Raw genomic sequence first — 13,935 nt, 5'->3', positions numbered from 1 at the left:
TAGCAGCAATTGAAATTATTTTCTCGACAAAAATTTCTACTTGGTTTAGAGAACACACAGAAAATTAAAAAAACAAAAACAAAATTTCAACCTGGAGAAGATAAAGTAGTTGACTAACTACAGCAGGTTTTAGCGGGCACATTTGTAATCAGATTCCGCAAAAAACATTAATTAAAAAAATCTGGCCATATTTCTTAATCTAGCATGATACGAAAAACTTATAAAATTATCCCCGTCTCCCTATTGTAAGAATCAAAATAATTAAATGTTTGTGAAAGTGCTTTACAAAATGCAAAGTTCTATATAAGTATAAAATTTCCTATACCCTGAGACACCTGTAAAACAGCAGTTATATTACTGTCCTAGGACATCAATTCACACATTTTATAACACACCTTGAAGCAATTGGAAAGGCCTTGCATACCGAGAAAATCTGCGACTAACGTGGCAGTAAACCTTTGATCACCGTTCTACAAAAATCAACCTTTATGTCAGGTAACAGCTGGGAAGTTTTTTCTCAGATTTTTATATAAATTGAATAGTCAAAATTGAAATTATGGAAGAAAATCATCTTTGATTTCTCAGAAAGCTCCATTGTGCTATCATTTAGGAAAGTAGCTTATACGGTGTTCAGACTAACCCACAGAAAAATAATACTGATTATGTCATAACTTGAATTTATCATATAAAACCACTGAATGCTCATGCAATGTATAAATTATTGACTGACATAAGGGAGATAATGAGGTAATAAGAAAAAAATAGTTAAGGACAGAGATGGAGAACTTTTTCATGTTGGAAGGCTGCTTTCATTTAGCTGTAATCAAATAAGGCTGTATTCAAGAAACTTCAATTAGATATATTTAAAATGTACATTATTTTGTAAAACTATACTACATACTTAACGATTTCAAAAAATGAAAACTATTTGTTAATTTTAAAGTTAACTAACCTTTTGATGACTGTATTGCATTTGCTTTTTGTTGGAAAGCATTTGAATATTTGGTTGCAGCGTGGAGGTCTGTACTTTCAGTTGATCCCCTAGATGGGAATCAGTCATTTGTGACCTTAAGGGCATCTTGATTTGGGTCAAGTAGGAAAATCTAGATTTGCTGCAGCAATAAGTGGTTGAAAAGCAAGAAAGCATTTTTGGGGCATGTTGCTGAAGGCATGGGATTTCTACTGCATTTTTCCATATTTCAATGGGATATTTCTTAGCATCAAACAATGGCTTTAAAATGTCATCTACTGAGAGCTCAATCCATTCCATCTGTAGTTCTTTAGGTGCTTTGGTAATATCAACTAGGTAAGACTGAAATGCTAATTTGAGTGTGATGTCATGATTCTCAAAGTCAGTGAATCTTTCATTGTATTTTCCAATTAATAGGTCTACAACTGCTGCATATTCTTCAAATGATTAGCATATATCATCCTGCTCATCAATGACCTTTACTATCCAGGGAAAATGTTCATCTGAAATTTCCTTTTGAAGAATTGTTTTGAAAAAAAGATAGCTTTTTTTGAAATGCTTGAATTTTTTGCCACGTATCATATCTAGACTGTTTTACCTTGCAAAGAAATATTCAAGTCGTTTTGATTTGACATGATATCACACAGAAATTCTGTATTCCTACAGAAATCTTCTTTCAATAATTCACATTGCTGATCCCATTCTTCATAAAATTTAATTATCTGTTCTTGCAGAGATAAAATTTTGGCCAACACCTGTCCTTGTGATAGTCAATGCACTTTAGAATGATAGGGCAAATCCATACTGAACACCTAATCCTTCAAGTTTAGCATGTTATATAGTTAACAATATAGTTAACAATACTTATAACTTGTTGCAAAGTATGACTTAAAATAGTAGGTTTAGCACAGAGATTTTGCTGATGCAAGATACAATGAACATAAATGAGAGCATCTGGATCTGTTAATACTTTTAAAAATCTGTGCAATAAACCCTTCAAGTTTTCTTGTCACGAAAGGTGCACTGTCTGTACATGCACTCACTAAATGTACCAAATTCAGTCCAACATTTATCTTGAAAGTTGTTAAAGATATGTATTTATTCCCCGTGTTCTGTTCACAAGAGTGTCCAAGTGGGTAACTCTTCATAGCAAAGAAAATCTTCTGTTATGACTCAAATGAAGTATAAAATCTGCACTGAGTCAGTAGTATCAGTTGATTCATCCTAAGCGATTGAATAATGTTTTCCTTTTGAAGTATTGCATGAAGTTGTTTCGTTAAGTTGAAGGCTAACTCATGCTGCTGATCAGCTATGGTTCTCCTTGAAAGAGGCAGTTGTTTGTACTTTGAAACATTTTGGGGGACTAAGCATCCTACAACTTTGACAATGCATTCTTTCACAATTTCTACATCAATGAATGGCTTCCCTTTTCCCCCCCCCGAGTATATCAGTTGCTTCAGTGGCATTATTTCCGAGTCTCATTGCTACTTGAAAGAATTGTCTTTGCTTTTGCTTTTCATCTTTTAATTTCTGCCATACAACATTTTGCACCTCTTCCTCTAATTTAAAATATTTGTGGTCCTTATGAGTGGTGTTGATGAGCATTGAATTTCTTTAATGTTGATATTGCAGTATCACAAAGCAAGCAAATCATCTTATCTTTAGCAGAAACAAGATAATATTGCAATTCCCAAACCTCATTAAAAAGTTTTCTTCCTTCAGCGTTCTCTTGGTTGTCTTTGACATGATGGGCTGTTGAGCAGACAGAATTAAAAAACACTGTCTAGCTGTGCAACTTCAAACAGAAACACAGGGCACCGTTGTCAAAAGCTGATAACAGACTGGCATACTCACGCCCATAAACTTTCACCAACCAGTGGTAGTGGTGCCAGTCAGGCAGGGGAAAAGAACTAAATCATGAGTGTAGCAGCCATCAGTTTAGCCCTTACGGCTTTACTAATGTTCTAATTGTGTCAATCAATCTGGGAAGATTATTTCATTGAAATTTATTTTATTATCTGGTATTTTAAACGTTTATTTTAAATATATAAAAGATGAACAAAAATGTATTAACAAAAATAAGATTTGTTCTGTCAAATTTGGATTCAGTCAACAGGCTGCATTGATGAGTGCGTTGCGCACCGTCTGGGGAATGGTCACGCTTGAATGTTCTGACTCGGGGGGGATGAGGGGTGGGGGGAGGGGATGGGGGTATAACTATATGATGAGTGTAATGCACACTGTCTGGGAAATGGACACGCTTGAAGCTCTGACTCGGGGGGGGGGGTGGGCAGGACATGGGCAATATTTAAGGACCTAGAAGGTCACATGTGGACTTAAGGCTGCAGGTTCCCCACTCCTGGTTAAGGACTTTCCATGGACTGTGATAACTAGCAATTTTCATTAACTATTTTTATTTGCATCAATAAATAATAGGAAAATTGTTTCAATGTTTCTGCTGAAGAAAAGGTCTCTTTTACAATAGTGGGATATTCCTCCAAAGACATCTATTATTTTGTTCAAAGTGAGCAATGGAAATCACAGGCCGAAAAAGCTAAACAAAACCTGCGTAAAAAGGCCCTAAGCAAGCACACTATGTGTGATTATGTAACAGTTTATGGTCTACAATGCAAAAGAGGAACTCAGTAATATCATTCTATCCCTCTCAAGAGAATTGAGGTATATTCTTCTTTCTTACTCCAATCATTTTACCCCCATTCTGCTTTATTTGAAAAGATACTCAGGAAATTGTCTATGTAAACTTTCAACCCAAACTGATTCTAATATTTTTTATCCATGCATTAGTACACATGAAATAATGTTTTATTCATTGTTAAAGTACTCAACCATGGGTACAAAATACAAAACCATAAAAGGGAAAACAACAGGTTATAATTCTTAAACTTGAGCAGCAAATTTAAAAGATGGAGAGCAAGTGATAAACGCAAGTTCACCATGAATGTACCCAAGAGCGGGACAACCAGGATAAAGGAGTGTGAAAAATGCTATGTGATTCAGGAATCAAGAAATATTTCTTGGAGATGGCAATTGACGAGTATTGGAGAAGTGATATAAATCAGTATAGGAAAAGAAAGTCATTTCAAGCAAAATAAGTGAATAAATAAAAACATATTAATAGTAATAGGAACTAGCAAAGTAGACACTGACTAGGATCTGTTAAGATATTATCTTGTTACAAGCAGAGCATTAGAGAACTCAGAGGAAAAATTTCCAAAGGTGGGTGGGTAATAGTTGATTGAGAGCCTTGAAAACCTGGCTTGGAAAATTCTATCTGAATAAAATAATTATCCTAGATTATAGCACAAAACGCATATCTTACAAAATATGAGAAAAAAATCATTCTGTTGTAGATTAGTAAGGGAGGAGATTGGGATACAGAGCACAGGAGAATGCTGGGGTACTACCAGCTAAAAGAAGGAAGAATCTAGATTTGAGACTGTGGCTTTGAAAATGGGAGTTCAATTGCAACATAGGAGAATGAAGATAAATTGGTGACTTATAAAAGCACAGAAAATGAGAATGGCAAGTGGGCCAATAGTATTTCAAGTTTGCGAAGAGGTAGTCCAGTGAGACATCTTTTGTTTTATATCGTTTTTATTGACTGTATAAATCTCTTACCTGGTCATGTTAAAGAGTCCAAATATCACTGGGTTCTTATGATCTCTGGTATGTAGCAAAAAGACATCCTCTGAAAAATTAAAGATGGTTCCATCGCTTAGTATTTCTAGCTCTCTTTACACTCAAAGAAAACATGTTCACTTAAAATAGTTTAGAACCCAATATAGATTTTAAGTTATACATTTCCATATAAAATCATACAACCATAACCAAATCATAACAGAGTGAATCATTTGACTGTTCTGAGTAGTTTTGAGCTGAGTCACAGGGAAGAAACCAGAGACACACTAAGCTAATGAGTCTCTCTTTTTTTTTTTAATGCAACTTTTTTTTTTGCCACTACTACATAGGCCTGGCCAAAATGACAAGAACAGAAACTGGCTCTCTGTTCAAGAGAGGTCAAATACATAGAAAACAAGTTTTCTATGTGTGCTAGAGATGGAGTTATAGAGAATACACATCAAAGAGTAAAATTTAATTCACCTAATAATAATTACCTAATTCATCAAAATATGTATCAATTCCATTCATTCCTGGTACTGAGCAAACCAGTCTCGCCTTTAGGAAAGTGCTCCACTTATTCACCAGTATTCTCTGCCCTCCCGCGTCGTTCTGTGAAATAGAAAAAGCAGGTCAATGGGTACCCACCCAAAGAACTTTCACCAACAACAGATTTTATATTATTCTAACAGTTATGGCTTTTAATTAAACTAGGAAAATTTGGCATAATCCTCAAGTAGTACCATAGATACAGTCCCTATATATCCATATATATATATATATATATATTAGTTTGAAAATTCTCTCATTTCAATGTATATTCACTTTGGTACATTAAATGTATTTTCCAGGTATTAAACAATATTAGTCTCTCTCTAAAGCAGTGTGTTTTACGATACAATAATCTTGATTATTTTATTGCTAAATTACCTGTGTCCAGAATATGAAAGTATCCATTTTTTTCTTTAGTAAGGAAAGCTTGAAATACGCACACAATATTCTTATTTTATATATATATATATATACACACACACACTCCACACACATGCATATATACATATATGTGAATATATATTTTCTTAAATTTATTAAGTATTTTCTTAAATGCCAGAAAAACTTTGTATTATGATTAGCACTCTCTCAATGTATGTTGCTATTATAATTGGTTTTGAATTTCCCATACAACCTCTCTGAATATTCAACAAACTATAGATGTTTTAATTTATAATTTAAAAAATCTCAAACTTCACTGTGGGAAAAAGTCTAATTATAGACTATTTCTTTTCGGTATGTCTTTAAAAAATCGTACAAAATACAAGGCTCTTTCAAGATAAAACTTTTACTAGATATGAACTATAAAGTTTAATATAGCAAATACAATTTTTAGACAGCCTACAGAATACTAAACAATATTTTGAAGTAGAATTCTACTATAAAATCAGCCAAGGCTTAACCATAAATTGTGAGATAAGCAACTTGATGAGAGAGAAGTCCTCACCACACAGAGTCGCCCCACTCTGGTGTAAACTGTGTGAGCATTGTTTTCTGCTTCCAGGGCCTTCTCAGTAAAAAAGAAATACACTTTGTTGTCGTCTCGATCTTCATTATCAGGAATCATATACGAACCTACAAATTTTGGTTCTATAGAAGTAAAAAATACAAGAAAAAGTGGAAAAGATATAACAAATGATAGCAAGATAGTCTAATAAATTATGTATCACCTGAATGCTTAAGTGTAACTCTCATCATTTCGTGAAGAAAACATTTTCCTGGAAATTTTTTACCAGTCAAATCCACGTAGAGATCTTCATTTTATTTGTGAATCAATAGACATTTTGGAAATACTTAAATGATATTTAATTGGAAAACAAAAGAGCCATGGAGAGAACAATTTGGAACAACATACATTGCAAACTTAAAATGCATTCAACGAAGGACAGATTGGAGGTATCTTGAAGATAATAATCTCCATAAATTTCCTCCCATTATAGAGTAAAAATGAACGTAAGTAAAATATTAAAGTAGAAAGTCTATCATTACTTTTTTTAATTCATAAATTATCTACCAGTCTAGCATGTGGAGGATCATTTTAGTTTTAAAGTAGAAAATTTTAAGTTTTTGAGTTTGTAGTCTAAGGGATTTGAATCAGTGACTTTTAATTGACAGATATGTAAAATATTTTCATGATAACATGCTACCAATGATTATGCATTTTAAAGCTTAGCAGAAATATGGAAAGTGATGAAAATGTTCACCATAAAATGATGTTTTAGTCCCTAGATTCACCAGTGTGCCAAAAAATATAAAAATTATTCCTTACAAAGAATTCTGTCTCTAGTGACTGGCTAGTGACTTCCCCAGTGTTTTATCTGTCTCTAAAATGTGATACTATTAAAACAAAGCAGAGCAAGCAATTCATCAAAAATTATACCAATTGATAAGAACACGTAAAACATCTTGTTGGATGATAGGTTTTTCACTTTTCATACATTTGCTTTGTTTTCTTCATATAAATCTCGATTTCTAAGCATTGCTATAAATATAAATTGGTTTTATAATTAAGCCAGAAAACGATGTATACATATCATGTAATATTTTAATTCAAGAATATTGCTAATAAAACATCCTGACATTTGTAAACATTATAAATTATATTGTTATCAAAATGGTGAAATTTCCCAAAAGTTCTAGAGTTGATTTCAATCCTGGTTCCCATACTCTTTCCCCTTCAACCTTACCTTTCAACAGGCGTTCATCGTCATGCTCAGTGCGAATGTGGGCCAGTCGCCCCAAGCTCCTGAAGATTGCAGCGTCTCTGCCCCAGTAGTCACTGTAGAGCCCAGCAAACAATTCACTACCTACGTGGAAGCATCAGTTCAAAATAAGTCAGTATTTTTTTCTAGGTCTGAAGAAAAGGTATAAACCACAATTACATTAAACATCCAGATTTATTATGTATACATATAACATGTACTTTATGACATGAATACTATTGTCAAGGGCATAGGTGGTGCAGTCAGACTGCCAGGGTTTGAATCTGGACTCTGTCACTTACTAGCTGGACAAGTTGCTAACCTCCCTGTGCCTCACTTTCCCCATTTACAAATGAGAAAAGAAATAGCACTCAATAGGGTAGTCAAGTGTGAAGCGCTTGAAAGCGTTGCTGGGGAATAGTAAGAGGTATAAGTGTTTTTGGTAAATACCTAGTTTCATCTTATATACTAAACTTCTTTTAACCTTTAGATCAGGGCTTTATTATTATTACAGATATTATATGTGATTCAGCTAATTCAAATCTTATAACAAGAAAATGTTATCATTAATATGATTTTAGTGTGGGAACCACAAAGTCTGACGAAGCTGTATATAGTCCAATCAGTTGCCATTTAATTTGTAAGTCTGTGGCTCAATTTGACAGGAAGCATGGAAAAAAGAGCTCAAAATTTAATCAGGTCGTCAACAGAATGACTGAATGCAGTAAGCTGCAACAATGTGGTGGCAGTCACAGAGTTAAAAATGAGACCAAGGAATTACACAAATGTATGGAGAATCTCAAGAAATGACAACGTGTCTTTAGAGCCAGAAAGAAAAACGTTAAAATCGTTTAAGAGAACAGAAAAACAAAACAACACAAAACTAAAAAAAAATCACAAAACTTTTTTAAACAAATGGAAAATGGAAGGGTATAACTTGAACCCCAGAAAAATCAATACCTCTCAAGCATAGGGACTTGAAATCTTTCTTTCCTGAAAACAGCAAGAGGTAATAAATGTGCCCGTCAGTGTACCAGGAGGACTGCCCTAGCCGTGAGCTGTGCAGGTGGTCTGTCCCAGGCAAAAATCTCCGGCCAAAAGCCAGACGATGACAGTAGGTTGCTGGAAATAGCAACCTCAATTTAGGATGACAAAATTATGTTTTTAATGAGTGACATATAACTCTGGTCTGGCTTAAAAATAAATAGATGATGAAATATTACATAGTATATTAATGCTTTTCTGTTAGACTTGGAATGTGCACATAGGTGTACACATGATTTTTAAAGTGACTTATTAAAGTTTAAGAGATTCAAATTGATTGTATTTCCAATTTAATATATCTAATTATAGAATCAATTTTACAATTAGCATTACTAAAGTTACAGGTATAAAAATTTGACCGAATATATCATCAGAATTTAAGAGAACTTGAGATTATTTATAAATTTTATTTATTAGGTTATTAAAAATTATTTCAAAATTATGAAGGCTTGTTAAGGTAAGGCCTTGAAAACTTTAAAAACCTTGAGTAGATTAAATATACGATGTAACATTTGAGAAATTGATAACTGAAATACATATAGGGTGATTTATAAGGAAATTATTTTTAACTTAACTGATTATTAATTTTTAAAAAGTAAAGATGATAGCTTTTGTATACCAGACATAGGATAGTAAGGTATAAATTGAATTCAAAGGTTAAAGAAAAATAAACCTTTAGAAGTGTTACTATCAGTTTTTTCCCATTTTTAAAAGGTAAGTAATGCAAGATAGTTTTCTTCTGTTCACAAAACCTGCTAAGGATGCTTAAAAACTATATAATAATAGGATAGATATACATAAAGTCCAGGTATCCACAGAAGAATTTACTTTTAAACTACATATATTATATGAGAGAGAGGGAAAAGCCAATGTGGCGGAATGTTAATTGGTTAATCAAAGTAAATGGTACACAGGTGTTAATCTCACTCTTTCAACACTTCTTTGTATTTGAAAATTTTCAAGATAACAAAATTTTTAAGAGACTTTTTTTTCAGTTCATCCCATATATTCAGAGGTGTGATAAGGAAAATAACTGGAAAAAAAAAAAAAAAAACAAGGATGCTTTAAATCTGAAGTTAAGAACATGTATTAATAATTTGGTAGAGAAAAGTTATAACTCTTACTTAGGCATCTCATGTTCTTTGGTAATTCAAGAGGAAAAGAGCAACATAACTTATATCAAAGTCAATTAGTGCTGCAGAAATCTCATATCTAAATATGCAGAAAGAGCATTTTGAGCCAAAATACATGCTGTGATTGGGGATGTGAACTGTTACTGGAATTTAATCTGCCCTACTTGAACAGGAATAAAGGTAATCATTAAAACTACTTGAGAATCATCAACTGTATGGCATAAATGATCAAGTTGACCCTTAAAAAAATTAACTGCTAACACAAGTGAGGATTGTTCTGAAATATTTTTGTTATTAATTATGGTTGAATTGTTTCCTACATCAAATATACAAACTATCTTGCAAAATTGTTGTAAACATAACTTTTTTTTAACTTGGGCTAGGATGAAGGTTTAATGCATAATTGGTTTAAATACTAGATTTCTTAAAAATCATGACAGTTTTCTATTTCTTAAGTTGTTAATATTTGATTTCATTTCATAAAATATTTTAGAAATTTGATAACTGAAAATATTATTGGAATCTAATCTAATATATAATATTGATATTAGTACATATCAATTTTACTGCACTTATCCCAATTTGGAATGTTGTTTTAAAGTGATTTTATCATTGCTGTAAAATTAACAAAACAGTACCCCTTAGAGCCACTAGATGGCAATACTATGATACCAAATAATACCACATCCAGGGCAGGTTATCTGTACAAAAGAAATGATATATTTCCAATTTTACCCAATTTCCCATTTTGTACTCAGATAAAAAGAAATAGTTTGTGAACAATTCAAATAACATATTATGCACTGTCTGAATTAAACTTCAAGGAAGCTAGACAGGTGCTAAAAACTATAAGCTAGGTAAACTGAACCAAATGTATTTGTGTTGAAAACATTGGCTTTTTATCAGAAGGGAAAGATTCTCATTTTATCTTTTTATCAAAGTAAAGAAAAAAATTCATAGTAATTGATAATAACTATGTTTCACAAAATACTTTTCTAAGAAAAATGGGAAAAAACAGTAATGAAAAATAATAGAATAAAGCTTTAGGTACAAATATTATCTATTAGTACTTAAGCAAAAATACTCAGCATCATTATAATTATTGATATTATTTATAGTAATAGTCTCTAACTGAAAATTTACTTTAAAATTACAACTTTAGTATCAGAAAATTTATGAATCAATATTTTGGCATTTTATACAGTGCAAAAGTGACATTTGCATAAATCATATTTTCAAGGTTTAAAAAGAAACAATTTCTTAAAAGAGTAAAAGGTTTTAGGCTTTCAATGTCAAGAGCAGAAGTACCCAAAGATTTAATTTTCTGGCAGTCATGGCCAGACGCTACAGAGAGCATGTGGATAATGGGCATTCGGCCAAGTGTAAGAGAGCAGCAATCTTGGATAAGAGATTATAGATATTCTTTAGGGATTGGAACATGGTAAGGGAATAACTTGAAGTTGAGGTTTCTATACCATTGGGGTGAATTCACAAAACAAGTCAGCACTTTCACTTGTTACGTATGTGGAAGTTACAATTATAAAGACACATATTCTACCTTTATTTAAATTTTTTCATTTACTTTTCTAATAAATAATCTTAATGCCTGTTATAGTCCCTGAATATAAATATAGTTAATTAAAAAGAAACATTTATTAAAAATGCTTTAATGTTATTAAGAATGTGAAATAATCATAAATTTTCCCTGTGTGTATTTCAACTCTTTCAATCAACACTGACCTTTAATTTACAGAATTTGTAATGAGGATATGTATTCACAAAGGTCTTATGATTATGAAAAGAAAGTTCAGAAAGAAGATTTTGGTGGCTGTAAACTTTGTAGTTTTATTTGCTGAAAAAAGTAAGAGGACAAAAACAAGTGTAGAAAGAAAATTTCATTGACTAAAATATCTTATTAGTGGTTATTTGGTGACATAAAATTTAGTGAGTCTTTAACTTCAAAAATGTCCCTAAATATATCCCAACAACAAAGTTAACACTTTCATAGCAAAGTGTCAAAGGGTACATTACAAATCAAAGTGATTTTCCCCAAAATACTAGCAACATGCATCTTAGCATACTTCAGGCATTTCAGGCATGGTACGATTAAATTATACCTGGAACTAGTAACACAACTATAGGGTCAGAATAAAGTGCAAAAAAAAAAAAAAAAAACTAGCAATAGGATTGAAAGGAGAAAGTATAAGGGATCCTAAAGTTACGGATGGCATTATCAATTTAATGAGAAAATTGCAATATTACATCAAACATAACAAGAAAACTAAAATATTTTCTTTCTGGCCAAAATGACATTTGATATAAAGAAAATATTTCCTGGATTTTGATTTGGCCTGTCACTAAGCTTAACAATTTAATGGCAAAATAAGTACTAAGTATCTCTGGATGATTTGAAAGACAATAGGCAAGCGATGCAGCAATTCATTCTACTGAAAAATTCATTGTTTTGACAACGTATTTTTAAAACCAGGTTGTAATGCCTTGTATTCTTCAGACAGTTACTTAACCACTTATTATTTATTTTATATTTTACTTTAAGAGATGGTCTTGCTCTGTCACCCAGGCTAGAATGCTGCAGTGGCATCATTATAGCTCACTGCAGCCTCAAACTCCCAGGCTCAAGCAATCTTCCTGCCTCAGTGCCCCAAGTAGCTGGAACTTCAAGGCCACAGCACCATGCTTGGCTAATTTTTCTATCTTTTGTAGAGATGAGGTTGCTCAGGCTGGTCTTGAACTCCTGGCCTCAAGCAATCCTCCTGCCTAGGCCCCCCAGTGTGCTAGGATTACAGGTGTGAGCCACCACGCTTATACCACTTTAAATACAGTATTAGTAATCACACTGGGGGAAAAATTGGCTAAACATGCAGAAATATTTCACTTGAGGCATGAACTTGTGTGCCACCAAGATAAATTATGTTACAGCAAAGTGGCATTTCAGAATAAACCTAAGGTACTTTGGGATGAAAGTGAGTGGATATGATTTCATTTTTATTGGTTTCTGAACATACAGAACAAGCTCAATAAGGAGATTGTTTTACTCTTTAAATCCTTTTTCACACTGAATCATTACAAGTTATCAACTTTTTCTAAATTATAAAGTTTAAAAAACCTATTAACTTGTCTTTCACCTATCCAATAATTTGTAATATTCAATTTTTCAATAGTCTTTTACTCCATGTGATCTAAAGTCAACTGAATTTAAGTTAACGGAATTAAAATTGTATCTAAAGTTAGGAAATTCTGATTTGCAAGTTCCGTTTTTCCTTTGAAGCCTGTAGTGTTATGAGTATCGCTACCAACTTCAGTGTTTCATCATTAAATTTGTCTTCATGTGAACAAGCATTAAACGTGTGTGACATGATTAATAAAGAAACAAAGAGGAGCAATAGTCTAAAGATAACCATCTTTCCTGGAGTCTCGTCTTAACCCATCAGCAAAGAACATGTGTGGTCATAAAATACCACATTAATACATTCTTTCTGTGTCAGAGTAAGCTGCACCAAGCTTGCCAAATTCCAACTCAGGTAGCTCCATTTTTCCAGCCCATATTCCTGCTGCTATTTCAATTGGGTGAATTATTTTCACTTCCCTTCTTTTAAAGAGTTTCTGGCTCATATAGGTTATCAAGTTTCCATCCAGTGGCTGCTGCATTTCCACAGTGAGTGAATGATCTCTCCAAGGTACTTTGGGATGAAAGTGAGTGGATAAATGTAAAGAATTATATTTTTATTTCTCCTCTTTGGGGGGATTATTCTATAACTTTTGTGTTTAGCTTGGAGGGCTCTTATGATTTGATTTCTCTTCTGAATAAGCGAAACAGCCACCCAGATGGCAAGCACTTCACATTTCAGCAGAGTGTAATTTGATTTGGAAGTTCAATGAAACTCACTTGGAAATGTCTCTCCAGTAATATTTCCCCTCTTAAAAGTTTCAGTTTTAAATTCCTGGCTTCATGCATAAACAAGCTCCAGGGAAGTAGAGTACTGAATGTCAGGGTGGCTATAGAAATTATTTTTAACCGTTTAAATGAAATGTTAAAAGTAATTGATCCTCTAATATCCCTACGATTTCACTATAGAGGCTTTGTACATTGTGTAATTTTCACCTTCCAATTTTCTTTATATTCTTACAAAAAATAGTTTGAAATTTATTTTTTATTTAAGAATCTCAATGAGTATTTCATTCAGTATTTATAGGAGGCCTATTCTGTTCAAGATATATGGTAAAAGAAAACTCTTTTTCAGACATATTAAAATCTTAAATATATGAAGTTACCAAATCACTAAAGGACTTTAGAAAAAGATTGAGTCTAACAAATGCATGAATTCTAATTCATATTCTGTCAATTTCCTTGGAATTTCTAGCATTTATGGATCTT

General features: G+C 32.6%; 1 protein-coding gene across 1 annotated transcript in view; it reads right to left on the bottom strand.

Moving 5' to 3' along the window:
- The window catches only part of SEMA3E (semaphorin 3E), a 100,493-nt gene that overhangs the window by 31,795 nt on the left and 54,763 nt on the right, over positions 1-13,935 (bottom strand). Inside the window, exons 5-8 of the mRNA XM_069462172.1 lie at positions 7,348-7,467; positions 6,108-6,250; positions 5,107-5,221; positions 4,610-4,679 (exon numbers count right to left, since the gene is read on the bottom strand). Coding sequence (XP_069318273.1) covers positions 4,610-4,679; positions 5,107-5,221; positions 6,108-6,250; positions 7,348-7,467 — 448 coding nt within the window. The remainder of the gene's footprint in view (positions 1-4,609; positions 4,680-5,106; positions 5,222-6,107; positions 6,251-7,347; positions 7,468-13,935) is intronic.

This window comes from Eulemur rufifrons, chromosome 29, assembly GCF_041146395.1.
Source record: "Eulemur rufifrons isolate Redbay chromosome 29, OSU_ERuf_1, whole genome shotgun sequence".
NCBI classification, from domain to species: Eukaryota; Metazoa; Chordata; class Mammalia; order Primates; family Lemuridae; genus Eulemur; species Eulemur rufifrons.
The sequence above is the reverse complement of the archived record's forward strand: the minus strand, read 5'-3'. Positions and strand labels throughout refer to the sequence as shown.